Source organism: Eulemur rufifrons, chromosome 8 (genome assembly GCF_041146395.1).
Source record: "Eulemur rufifrons isolate Redbay chromosome 8, OSU_ERuf_1, whole genome shotgun sequence".
Classification (NCBI taxonomy): Eukaryota; Metazoa; Chordata; class Mammalia; order Primates; family Lemuridae; genus Eulemur; species Eulemur rufifrons.
Genome location: NC_090990.1, coordinates 67,958,679 through 67,972,260, shown reverse-complemented (window position 1 = coordinate 67,972,260; position 13,582 = coordinate 67,958,679). Strand labels below are relative to the sequence as shown.

General features: G+C 35.6%; 1 protein-coding gene across 1 annotated transcript in view; it reads right to left on the bottom strand.

Annotated features, from left to right (window-relative positions):
- Window positions 1–2,288, bottom strand: part of CLCA1 (chloride channel accessory 1) — a 29,795-nt gene extending 27,507 nt beyond the window's left edge. The window contains exon 1 of the mRNA XM_069478158.1: window positions 2,082–2,288. Within this exon, the coding sequence (XP_069334259.1) occupies window positions 2,082–2,243 (162 nt within the window). The 5' untranslated portion in view covers window positions 2,244–2,288. The remainder of the gene's footprint in view (window positions 1–2,081) is intronic.
- Window positions 2,289–13,582: the final 11,294 nt, after the last annotated feature.

Sequence of the window (13,582 nt, the reverse complement as noted above, 5' to 3'; positions counted from 1 at the left end):
ACTGGTATAGCAGTACCTGGGCTCCCATGCATTGGTGCATTGAGCAGACTCTAAAATATTTCCATTGTGAATCTTCTTGTGCGTGTGTGTGCGTGTGTGTGTGTGTGTGTGTGTGGGAGGTGGAGTGAGAGAGAGAGAGAGAGAGAACACTTCTCCCCAACTATCCCTCCCTCTTCCTGTTAAGTGTACTCTCACTGCTTGTATAACTAATAGTGGCAAGAGTGCAGTGGATGGAACAGTGCCATCCACCAGTCTCGTAGGTGGTGAAATGTTGGCGACTGTCCTGCTAAAGTACAATAAATATTTAAAAAGCTGACTCAGAGGCTTCTCTCCCCACAGGGGCACCAATGGGAGAGTCTCCTCTCAGACAGAAGCTTGTTGGAGCAGAGTGAGGGATAACTGGGAAAGGTGGCCAAGCCCACAGTGAAGTCCCGCAACTCTGCAGATCTGGAACAGCAAATAGGGAGGAATTCACTTTTATTAACTAGTCAGGGAATCTGAGCATTCTATTACACTTAACTCTTTAAATGTTCTTGTTGCAGAGAAGGAAGTGATGGAAGCCAACTTATCTCACACCCAATTCATTTATGACTCATACTAGAAAGCTGATTTAATAATTGAGGTGAGAAGTTCATATTGCAGAAGAAAAACTCCCAGAGACAATGAGGGTGAAAGCACTTTGCAAAGCTCTAAGCATCATATATTGTAGATAGAAATTACCATTAGAAATAAAGCATCTGTGTTCTCCTTCCTGCATGTTGCTGAACCCCACTGTTTAGCCAGAGACAGAAACCCACTGGTCACATTTCTGCTGATGCCACTTCCAAATTTAGAGACAATCAAAAACTCACTCAAGGTTTTTGATTATTGAGAGATTTCAAAAGGTCTGAATTTCCCTTTTATCAAAGACAGTTTGATAGTTGAGTTAAATAGGTAAGCTTTATTGTGGGTGGCATTCCCCATCTCCTCCTACTGCAATTCTCTAGCCACAAACTCCTGGCAGAGAGAGATGTTTTTTTTCTCCAAACCCTGTGGGTTTTCTGTATTTGCCTCTGCTTAGGGCAAGGAATCTTTGGGGAAGACCTCTGGGCCCTTGTACTATTAACTTTCCATCCAGAGAGATCAAAAGAGGACTGGTGACTGATGACTATATCCACCATTTATTTAGCTCTCACTATCTACCAGGCACTATGCGTGCATTTTTAAAGTTTTTTTTTTTTTTTGTTTTTAAGTTTTGAGATCATTTTAGACTAAGGGAAGACATGTAAAAAATTGTACAGCATTCTTATATACTCTTCACCCAGCTTTCCCTTATCTTCATGCATTTTTAAATTTGATCTTCACAAAATCCTATAAAGGGGATACTTATTATTTCCATTTTCCAGACTGGTACTCTTACTCATTACACAATACTGCCTCTTGTGCTACAGTCAGATTGCAGGGTAGTCTTTTATAAGGCATTGCCCTTATTTTTAGCTGTCTGCTGTTATGCAAGACCTTCTCTAATCCTTCCACCTGACAACAGTTTAGATGCCTCTGCCAGGACAGGAAGTCTTCTTGCCTTCCCTTCTCCCACAGAAAAGATAACAAGAGATCCCAGTTAGGATTAATTGAATTGGAGCTGATAAAATGCAGGGTTTGCTCCCATGAATAGGGTCAGAGTTGTTCTTAAATCAGAGATTTACATCCTGGGCTCCTATTAAGGATCACAAGGAAAGGGCTTAGAATTAGGAGAATAAAAGAGAGTCTGATATGTGCCAATGGTAAAATTAGGCAAGGAATTGACCTCCGTGCATCTCACAATATCTGCCAAATGTAGTTGACTGAGGCTTACTGTAAAACTAAATAATTTTCAGTGAAATAATCCTCAGCAGTAAACTCTGAGTTACGTGTGTTGCATTTATTATCTCATCCCTCACAAGAATCCTAATGATTATTCTTTCCATTTAACAGATGAAGAAATTGACACTCAGACATAAAAATAACTTGCCAGTGTCATGCAGCTGGAAAGATAGAACTTGTGTTCTATCTTAATGCTTCAATAAAAAAAAAAGCATGGATGATTACTATTTTGAACTTACCTTTATTTGTTGAATAAGTGTTTCATCTTCTGGCACACTTGGGTCAATTGCAATGACAATGCCTTCATAGCCATTATTGTTCAGCTCAATGAGTGAATTGCTCAGGGCCCCTTTGAGAAAGTGAAGAATCAAGATGAAAATAGAACTCTTAAATGATCCCATTGCTGTACATCTCCCTTAGAGTTCTCTCTTTGGAAAATGGTGGTTATGGAGATGTCTTTCTATACCACTATATATATGAAAATATAGGCACACATTTCCCCAACTTATCAGAGGTGGTTTATCCCAGGTTTTTGACCCTTTGACCTAAATTTTTTTCATTATTGCTTTTGTCTTCAATGTGAGAAAGATAACTATAGCCTAGCCTCAAATTGTGTACTTTTAAATGTTTCTATTTAAGGAGTGTTTGTCTTGCCTTCAGCTGTGCCAGATGCTAGAGTAAGGGTGGGGAGCCAGATCCGGTTCCCTGCAAGCACTCACAGGTGACAAGCAGCTTGACCATCAACATATTTGTTTACTTCTTACAAATGTTTGCCCAGCCAGTGACACTGACTCACCCAAGGCCACCCTCCAACACCTTCCTGCTCAGCAGAGTCCTGACTATTTTGCATATTGAATAAGCATTCTTTAAGTGTAAGCCAAATATCAAGTTATCCCTCATGATGGTCCTTATTTTTATCCTCATCAACCTTGACATAACCTCATACCTCTTTGTGCGCTCCCCTTAGACAATCCACTTGCACCACAAGCATTAGCAAGAAAAATAGATACTAGTGAATATTTTATAATGGAGAAGAAAGATAAAATTTAAGTCTCACTTTGAAAAATAAACTCCTTCAAGTTTCCTCATCAGACCTCTGCTTTCTCTATTGCACAGCTCCTACCAGCCAATGAATTCAAATTAACAACATTAAATTATTTTATAGAAACTAAATGTCATTCAGAACATCAGTTATGGACTGTCAGATGCTGCATAGATTCTTTTAAACTTGCCAGACCTCAGGTGAAAACTCAAATTGGCCTACCACTTTCCTGTACTCAGATTACTTAAAGTATTCACTCATCCCTAACTTCTTTTGGTCTTCAGAAGGTGGTAAGCATCAATTTCATCTTTTCTGAGCCTTTTCTTTGACATTGGTTCATAAAAATTACATTAGTACTTTTTGATAACATAATTTTAAGTGAATTAAAGCCATTAAAAGTGAAGCATTGAAATAGAGTGGAAATACTCAATTATAAAGTGGTTGTCCAGATGATCCAAAATATGCTTTTACATAAAAATATGTAGACATTTATTATACATACAAAATTTAAAAAATTAGATTAACAAATATCTCAGAGCCCCCAAATGTTAATATATGAGTCTTTGCTTGGGTTCCCTTGAAAACAGAGCCTAAACAAGTTTATGCACTAATGATTTATTTGAACGTTTAATTCCAGAGCAGTGAGAATAAAGGAAGGGGGAAATGCATCAGGGAAGGCTGGAAGGCAATGAAAGAAGTGTTACTAAACCAGCAAATGCCACACAGCCTGCAGGTGCACCTGCCTTGTCATGTGGAATGTCTCCTAAGGGCTACACAAAGAAGCTATGACTTGGAGAGAGGAAGGGAAAGTGTCTCCTTCTCATCTCCTGCAGGTGATCAACTCCCTTAGACTTCCTGGCTGTGTCATTCAGCCCCTCCAGAAGTTGCTTGTGTAACAGAGGTAAAGGTGGGTGGGACACGGGAAGAGAAGGAAATGTTTTATAGTCGTTTCTCTAAAATCCCCACCCTTTCTGGGAATTCAAACCCGCATTCCCTCCCAAGGCCAGTAATAAAAGGGGCAGGAAAATGTTCTTTGCTATTTGTTTTCTAGTATCTTAAACCACAGAAGGTGGCTCAACAGAATTGTGATGTTACCAGAGATAAGGTCCACTGAAACCACCAATTATAAACAACAATAGCCTGAAGCCATGACATGTGACATTGGCCACACAGACCCAAGTCCAACTGCCACCCCCCCCCTTTTAACAAGCCCTGTATTTCTGCTTAAAGCCAGGATGACAGAATTTTAATAAGTAGATTGACATCTTTAAGACGCTAGTCCACTGCCCTCATCATTTGCCAACAAATTAATAAACTTCTCTTTCCTTTTCCTCAAATCACTTGTCCTGGGTCTTTGTTGTCACTGATTTGGCCTTGGAAACTAGTGCTGAACTTTTGGTAACACTTGGAGAGAGAGACTCTATGCCTTGTGGTATGTGAGGAGCAAGGGATCCCAAAATGTACCGGGTTGACCTCAGGCAGTGGAACCATTTGGGCCTGCAAGGAGTGGAGCAAGTGACTGAGGGTCCAGTAGACAGATGGGACCAAGAAAATCTGAGGAGGTTCAATAAGATAAGTCCAATACAGTACACTCTTTGAACCATTCAGATTCACTCATGTTCTTTCATCATATCTAGATTAGCTCCAACATTATAATATAGGGTTTGCACTTTTTTGTGAGTGCAAACTCTCACTTCTGCCCTGAGAGAAGGTACAATTCTAATCATTCATAGAATCTCCTCCAAAGTGGTAGCCAATCACAAGCTCTTAAAATATGTAGGGCAAGAGAGTTTATTGAAATAAATTGCAGTGGCTGCTGCTACAGCTGGTCTCAAGGCAATTATAGGTGTTTATTATCTCCCTCCTTCTTTACCTATTTCCCTCACTTTTAGCTGGCACTTTGCTGATCTGTGTTGTTTGTTTTCCTGTTGGGATTATCCTACCCGTCATCTCTGAGTGGGTCCTTCAGTTGCCCTGCCCTCATGAGGTTGTCGCTTGCTTCAGTTGTCTAGGACAGGGGTCACCTGGTGCAACCCACTCAATTTAGTGCCTCCCCAGATTTGCTTGGCCTTGCCTGCTGGTTGGGTCCTGGCTGCTAGCTCAGTGGAGAGTCCTGGCCACTGCCATAGTTCACCCATGTCCTAATACCACTGTTTCTTCTCAGCTTCCCCCAGGAAGATGGCCTAGTTTAGCATGGCCTCCACTGTGCAGGCTATGGTGGTAGCTCCACTCTCTCTGGCGCCCAAGTCCAGCCTGAACAGATGCACTGAGGCTTTGGCTCAGATAAAGCACTGCACCATGACACCTGGGATCTGGCTTTGTTGGAGGCAGCATGATGGGCCAAATAATACAAACCAGAGGTGCAGGGAGTTAACACCCTTAGGGACAATCTTTCACTAAAGATATAGAATATTTTCAGCATTCCGGAAGTCTTTTTCGTGTTCCCTCCCAGTCAAAACTTCCTAAAAGATACTCATTATTCTGACTTTTATTGCCACATGGGTTATTTTGCCTATTTTTGAACTTCATATAAATAGGAATATACAGTACATAATCTTATGTCTGGCTACTGTGACATAACATTTTCTATATGAAATTCAGCCATATTGTTGCATGTAGCAATGATATGTTCTTTTTCCATTTTATTTCATTGTAAAAATATATCACATCTTACCATCTGCAGTTCATGAACATTTGGATTATTTCCAGTTTGGGGTTATTATGAATGCCATACATGTAAGCATTGATTTCAGTTGAAAACATATCAAGAGTGGAATTTCTGGGTGACAGAGATACATATATCAAGTGACAAAGATTCTCTCCTTTAACCAAAGCTTTAGCCAGGATCTTGAGTCCTTTCTGACTAGGCCTGACCTTGGGCTTCACTCTCTGTCCTTGTAGAACCCTGTTTGAGCAAGAGTCCTGCTAAACCAGTTTGGGGAAAATCCCCACTGTTGGTATCTGACCACCCTCAATATCTTATCACCCTGGCCTGCCTTCAGCAATAATCCTCTCAAGTCAGTTTAGCCAGATACCCCTTATCTTTGCTGTTTCATTTTGGTAATTTTCTGTCCACTGACCCCCATCCTTCTCTTTGGTTATAATTGCTCACTTACCCTCTTTGGAGCTGTAATTAATACATTCTCTCTCCCCCACCTGCAAGACCCTGTTGCAGTGGTGGTCCCTCTATGCTCCCTGACCCCTGTGCCATCTTTAACAAGTATCTGGATAACTTTTTTCTTTAAACTAGCTTTATTTGATCTCCCGAACACTTTTTAAAGTGGTTGTTCAAGTTGTTCCAGATTTCTACCAGTACATAGTACTGTCATTGCAATTTTATCCATTCTCTCGGGAGTGAAGTCATATTTTTCTGTGGCTTTGATTTGCATTTTCCCTGATGACTAACATTGTTAAGCACCTTTTTTGTATACTTATTGGTCATTTGGATATCCTCTTTTGTGAAGTGCCTGTTCAAATCTTTTTGCCCAATTTTTAATTGTCTTTTTCTTATTGATTTATAAAAGTTCTTTGTATGTTCTGGTTATTGGGTCTTTTGTTGGATATATGTATTGCAAATATCTTTACCCAGTTTGTGCTTTGCCTCAAGGGTAAACTTGGATGAAGAGAGGTTTTTAATTTTAGTAGAGTCCAATTTAATTTTTTATGTTAGTTTTTCTGTATCATATTTAAGATAGCTTGTCTAAGTTCATAAAGATATTATATAATATTCTACTCTACAAGGCTTATTGTTTTACCTTTAACATTTAGGTATATAATCTATCTCAAATTATTTTTTGTGTATGGTGTGAAGTAAGATTCAAAGTTCTTGTTTTGTTTTGTTTTTCCCTATGGATAGCCAATAGGCCCAGACCATTTATTGAAAAGACCATAATTTCTCCCACTTGTCACCGAAAGTTCAGTACTTTTCCCCGAGGCTGGATCAGTGAGAATGAAGAATGAGGACAAGTGGTTTGAGGAAAATGAAAGAGAAATTTATCAATTTGCCAGCAAATTAGGAGGGCAGTGGCCTAGCATCTCAAAGACTGCCATCCTGACTTTAAGCAGATATACGGGGCTTCTTAAAAAGAGAGGTTTGGGTGTAACTTGACCAGTGTCACAGGTTGTGACTCTGGGCTATTGTTGTTTAACTATAACTGCTGGTTTCAGTCGACCTTATCTCCAGTGACTATGATCTTGCAACCCTTGCTTGTCTGGACAATTCTATTGAGCCATCTCCTGTGGTTTTAGACACCAGAAAACAAACAGCAAGAACATTTTTCTCTCCCTTTGTTTACTGAATTACAGTTGTGCTTTTCTTGTGGATGAGGTGACTGCAAATGTGCTTCTGAACTCTCTGTTCTGTTCCCTATTCCATGGTCTATGTGACTATCCTCTCAATAACTTACTGTCTTAATTATTGCTGCTCTGTAAGTCTTGATATCTCGTAGTGTAAGCACTCCAGATTTGTTTTTATTCAAGATTATTCTGGCTATTTTGGGTGCATTTCAATATAAAATTTAGAATCACCTTATCAATTTGACAAAAACAATCTGCTGGGTTTGAAAGGAGTGAATTGAATTTATAAATCAGTTATGGGAGAATTGACATCTTTATAATATTGAGTCTTTCAATCTATGGAAACAGTATATCTCTTCATTTTAAGTTTTAATTAATTTGTCTCAACTGTGATTTATAGTTTTTAGGGTAGAGGTCTTGTGAATCTTTTGTTAGATTTATTCTTAGGGGTTTTTTTGGTGCCATTATAAATAGTATTTTTATAAAATTTCATTTTCTAATTGTTTATTACTGGTATATAGAAATGTAATGGATTTTTATGTATTGACCTCAAATTTAGTGATCTTGCTAAATTTACTTATTTCTAGTATTTGCAGATTATTTTGTATTTTATATGTATATAATCTTGTTATCTCTGAATCATATTTACTTCTTCCTTTCCAATCTTATATTTTTTATTTTGCTTCTCTCTCTTATTGAACAAGCTAGGATGTCCAGTGCAATGTTGAATATAGGTGGAGAGAATGGATATCTCTTTTCTTTTTCTCAATGTCAGAAAGAAAAGCATTCTAAAGCATGTTATATTTTGCCATTAAGTATACTATTATCTAGAAATATTTTGTAGATACCTTCACTAGATTAAGAAAAATCTTCTATTCCTAGTTTTCTGCAGTTTTATTTTCTAAATCATGAATAAGTATTGAATTTTATCAAATGCTTTTTGTGCACCTATTGAGATGATTATAAAATTTTTCTTATTTATTCTGGTAATGTGGTTAGTTACATTGACTGATTTCTCAATGTTAAATCACTCTTACATTCCTAGAATAAATTCTAGTTGATCATGACATAGCATCCTTTTCCATTTGCTAACATTTTATTTAGGATTTTTGCATTTATGTTCATAGGAGAGATTGATATGTACTTTTATTTTGCAATAATGTCCTTTCTGGCTATCGGTATCAAGGATATTTTGGCCTCATAAAATGAGTCGAGAAGTGTTTTTTCTTTTTCTATTCTCTGTTACAGTTATTATAGGACTGAGACTATTTTTAGTTCCTTAAATTTACTCCTAGCTATTGCTTTAGTTTCATCATGTAAGTTTTGATATGCCATATTTTAATTATTTTTCAGGTCCAAATATTTTCTAATTTTCATTTTGAGTCCTTTTTTAACATATGAGTTAATATATAGAAATGTGTTGCTTAATTTCCAGACACTTGGGTATTCTCTAGTTACTATTGATTTCTAATTTAATTTCACTGTAGTCAGAAAAAATATTTGAAGATTTAAATCCTTTGAAATTTGCTGAAACTTACATTTTGTCTCAGCTTATAATCTATTTTGGTAAAATGTTCCATGTGCATTTAAGACAAATGTGTATTTTACAGTTATTGAATATAGTGTTCTATATATGTTAATTAGGCTAAGGTAGTTAATTATGTTATTCAAATCTCTATTTTTATCAATGTCTTGTCTGTTCTTTACTGAGAGAGATGTGTTAAAATCTCAAATTGTGATTGTGGATTTGTCTCTCTTTTTATTTTAGTTCTGTTAACTTTTGCTTTAAATATGTATGTGTATAAAGCTATGTTATTTGGTGCATACATATTTAGTATTTTTATAAAATTATCATTACACAATGTCTTTTCTATTTCAAGTAGTACCTCTTGTACCACCTCAACCTCACCCCCATTTTATTACCCTCTTTAGTAAATGCTAATGAGAGCATGAGAAAAAAGGCATTCACAAATTATTGATCAGAGAAAAATTGGTACAAATGTTTTAGAGGGCAATATTCATAAAAATTTAAGTTTGTGTATCTTTCACATAGCAATTCCACTCGTAGGTATTTATCCTACAGACACACACAGGTGCACAAGATTACATGAGCTAGGGATAAACTCACACAGGTGCACAAGATTATATGCACAAGAGTGTTCCATAAAGCCCACATTATAATAGCAAAAAACTGAATTACCCAAATGTCTATTAATAAAGGAATAAAGAAGCTTATTTATTTAACATTATTTTATCACATTTTAAACATCTATACCTTTTAAAATAGCATGTACTACTTTTATAATTGAAATAAATCTATAAATAAAAATATTGGACTAAAGGCTATCACTTTGAAATCCCACCATTAACATAAGAATGGTAAGTCCTATCTTCTCTACTCTTAATTTCTATTCTTTCTTTTTCTTTACTCTTCTATTTCATTCTCTTATTAACCTTTTATCTTTTTTATTTTCTTGTTTCTTCTTTCCTATGTAGGTTGTGAAGTAAGGTCATGCCAATTTAAAAAATATTCCTTTTGGATGTTTATTGACTTACGTTTGCTTCTGTTTCACAGAGCCAGGGAGACAGAAAGTAATTGCCCACTGTTCTGGATAGCTTCCTCCTTCCTGTTCCCTTGAGGCAATTGTTCTGAGAAAGCAGCTTTTTGATAAGACTCAGCAGCCTGTAGCTGAGAGGGAGTGGGAGATAAAAATTGGCCACCATCTGGGTCACTCACTCTCCACACATCCCAGGAAGCACCTTGCTGATAAGAGCTATCTATTCCAAGGGCTGGAGGGATTTAGGAAGGGAGGCATGTCTTTTGACTTTCGAGGACAAGCTCTAATTACCTCCATGTATATGTGTCTGTGCCCTTGAGTGTGTCTCTCTCTATCATCAGGTACTCTGTGATCCTAACTTTCATGTCTTAGTTTGTCACTCTTTTTGTGCCTGATTTGTGCTTTTCCAACTGCCTATGATACACACACAAGAAATCATATTTTTTTCTTTCAGAGTCCACTACTCATCTGACTTCCCCTCTGCCTCTATTCCCTGTATTTTGCATTCTCAGATCTTAATATATAATGTAGCATCCACCCAACTTTGTATATATCTTATCTTTATTTTTTTATCAGTTGGATTTTCTACCAGTCTTATAAATCCAATCCTCCATTATGGACCACCTTCATTTTATTTTTAAATTTATTTTTTCTTCTTTCTTGTCTTCTAACTTCATTTAAATCTGGTTCACAGTTTTGTCCTCTTTTTTTTCCCTCAGTAAGGCCATTTTTTCTTATATTCATGTATCAAATATCCTTATGAATGGCCTCTTTTCCTCCCTGTAAAGAAGGGTTTCTCAATATCAGCACTATGGACATTTTTGGATGAATAATTCTTTCCTGTGGGTGCTGTCCTCTGCATTGCAGCACGTTTAGCAGCATCCCTGGTGTCTGCCCACTAGATGCCCTCCCCTAGGTGTGATAAAAAAAAATGCCTATAGACATTGCCAAATGTCTCCTGGGAGGGAAAAATTACCCTTGGTTGAAAACTATTGCTATAAAGTTTGCTATAGATAGGTATAGATACAATAAATTCATTCATATTGTTTCTTTTGATGTAAAGTTTACATACAATAATAATGCACAGATCAAGGGTGCACAGATAAATGAGTTTTGATAATACATAGACACATGTAGCCACCATCTCAATCAGTACGTACAACATCTTCATTGCTCCAGCAATCTCCCTTATACCCCTTCCAGTCATCTTTCCTATTTTTGCTCTAAAACAACAAGTGTTATGATCTATATCCACAATTAGTATTGTTCTTAAATTTCTTAAAAATGGAATCATACAGTGTGTTCTTTTTTGAGTCTAACTTCTTTTCGTGAACATAATGCTTTTAAAATTCATGTATGTTGTTGCATGTATCAGCTGTTTGTTCCTTTTTGTTATAGTGAGTGGTATTCCATTGTGAACTTATATAAACATCAAATTTGTTTTATCTATTCTGTTGATAGAAACTTGGTTATTTCCAGTTTGGGGCTATTAGGAATAAAGTAGCTATGATTTTTTGAGCAGGTATTATTGTGGATATATCTTTCCACCTCTCTTGGAGTGGAATTGCTGGGTAGTCAAAGGTTAGATATATGTATAACTTTTTAAAAACTGCCAAGCAGTATTCCAAAGTAGTTGCACACTCACTAGTGTAGGCTAGTTCTAATTATTCCACAGCCTTGCTGATACTTGTTATTGCCAATCTTTGTAATTTCTAATAGGTGTAAAGAGGTATTTTATGATGCTTATAATTTTTAATTTCTTGATGACCAATAGTGTTGATTACCTTTTTACGTGATTTTTGGCAATTTATATATCTTTTTTTGTCAAGTGTCTGTTCAACTCTTTTGCCCATTTTTATTGGGTTCTTAGTATTTTTACTAAAATTTATGAAGTTTTCATATATTCTGGATATGATTTCTGTCAGATATATATGTGGTGAATATTTTCTCCCACTCTGTGGCTTGCTGTTTCATTTATTAATGGTGCCTTTTGATGAGCTCAAATATCTGATGATGAAGTCCATCAGAACTTTTATGCTTAGTGTTTTCTCTATTCTAAGAAATCTTTCTACATTATAGTTGTAAAGATAATATATTTTTATAGCGTTTTATATCTTAGTTCTTATATTTATGATTCACCGGGAGTTCATATTTTTGTAAGATAGCAATAAAATTGTTTTCCTAAATATAGATCTAATTGTTCCAACATCATTTATTGAAAGTAATTCTTTTTTTACCCATTAAATTGCTTCTCCCCATTGATTTACCATGCCTTTGTAGAAAATCTATTAACTGTATATATGTGCATCTATTTCTGGATTCTATGTTCTGTTCCATTGATCTATTTGTCTGTCTTTGCACCAATACCACACTGCCTTAATCACTAGAGGTTTATAGTAATTTGTTAAATCAGGCTATAAGTTCTCTAACTTTGCTTTTCTTTTACAAGAGTGTTTGGGCTATCCTAGATCTTTTGTATTTTCATATATATTTTAAAAAACTTGTAAATTTTTACAAATCCTGCTGAGGGTTTTTTTTTTTTAAGTTATTTTAAATTTATCTGCATAGAGAAAAACAACGAAGAATGCTCCAAATGGCAAATACAAATGTTTTTACAAACAATGATAGAAAATATCATTTAAAATGTTTGCTAATAATGAGACCCAATTATTAAATGTATTGGAGAATTCTCTAAGATGCATTAACATGTATGATCTAGAGTTCATTGTTATGAATATCTTCATTTCAGGCACATATTAATTAGATTTTCTTATATATCTTAGTTATAAAATGCATTTAATCAATATACTTTTGAGATCAAATTAGCAAAACATTCATTGTTATTACGAAAGGTTATGTTATGTATTTTAAATTTTAATCATTATATATATATATATTTTTAAATTTCATCTTATTATGGGGGATACAGAATTTCAGGTTAGATACATTGCCCATGTACCACCTGTCCCCCCAAGTCGTGTCCGTTCCCCAGACAGTGCGCGTTGCACCCATCATGTAGGTCCTGCTGAGGTTTTATTGGTATTTCACTGGTTCTATAAATCCATCTGAGATGACTTCCCATCTTAAGAATTTAGGGTTTTCCAATCCATGGATACGGTATACCTCTCCATTTATTTAGGCCTTCTTTAATTTCATTTTGCAGTGTTTTGTAGTTTTCAGTGTAGAGGTCTTGTACAATTTTAGTCAACTTTTTCTCCAAGTAGTTTTTTTCCTTGTGTTTTGATGCTATGCTATTGTAAGTAGCATACTTTTCTAATTTCATTTTTGAAATGTTTATTGCTAATGTAAAAGAATAAATGGTCTTGTATATATTGACTTTGCATTCTAAGACCTGCTATATTTACTTATAAGTTCAAATATATAATATATGTATGTATGTCTAATTCTTAGGAGTATGTGCACAGTCATGTAAGCTGCAAATAACATCAGTTTTATCACTTCTTTTCCAATATTCACCTTATATTTATTTTTCTTGCCTTACGATACTAGCTAGGAGGGGAGTGAATATTCTTGTGAAGTTCTCAATCTAAGGAAAAATGTATATATAATATTTCATCATTAAATATGTTAACTATAGTTTTTTATGTGTATGCTTTATTAGAGTGAGAATTCTCTTTTATATGTGTTACCCAGGAATTTTTTTCCTCATTAATAAGAATGAAATTTTGTGCAATGTATTTTATGCATTGATAGAGATAATATGATATTTCTTCTTTATTCTGTTAACATAATGAGTTACACTGGTTGACTTTTAAAAATAATCTTGCACTTCTGGGTTGAATCCCACATGATATATTGTGAGATTAATAACATTAATATATTT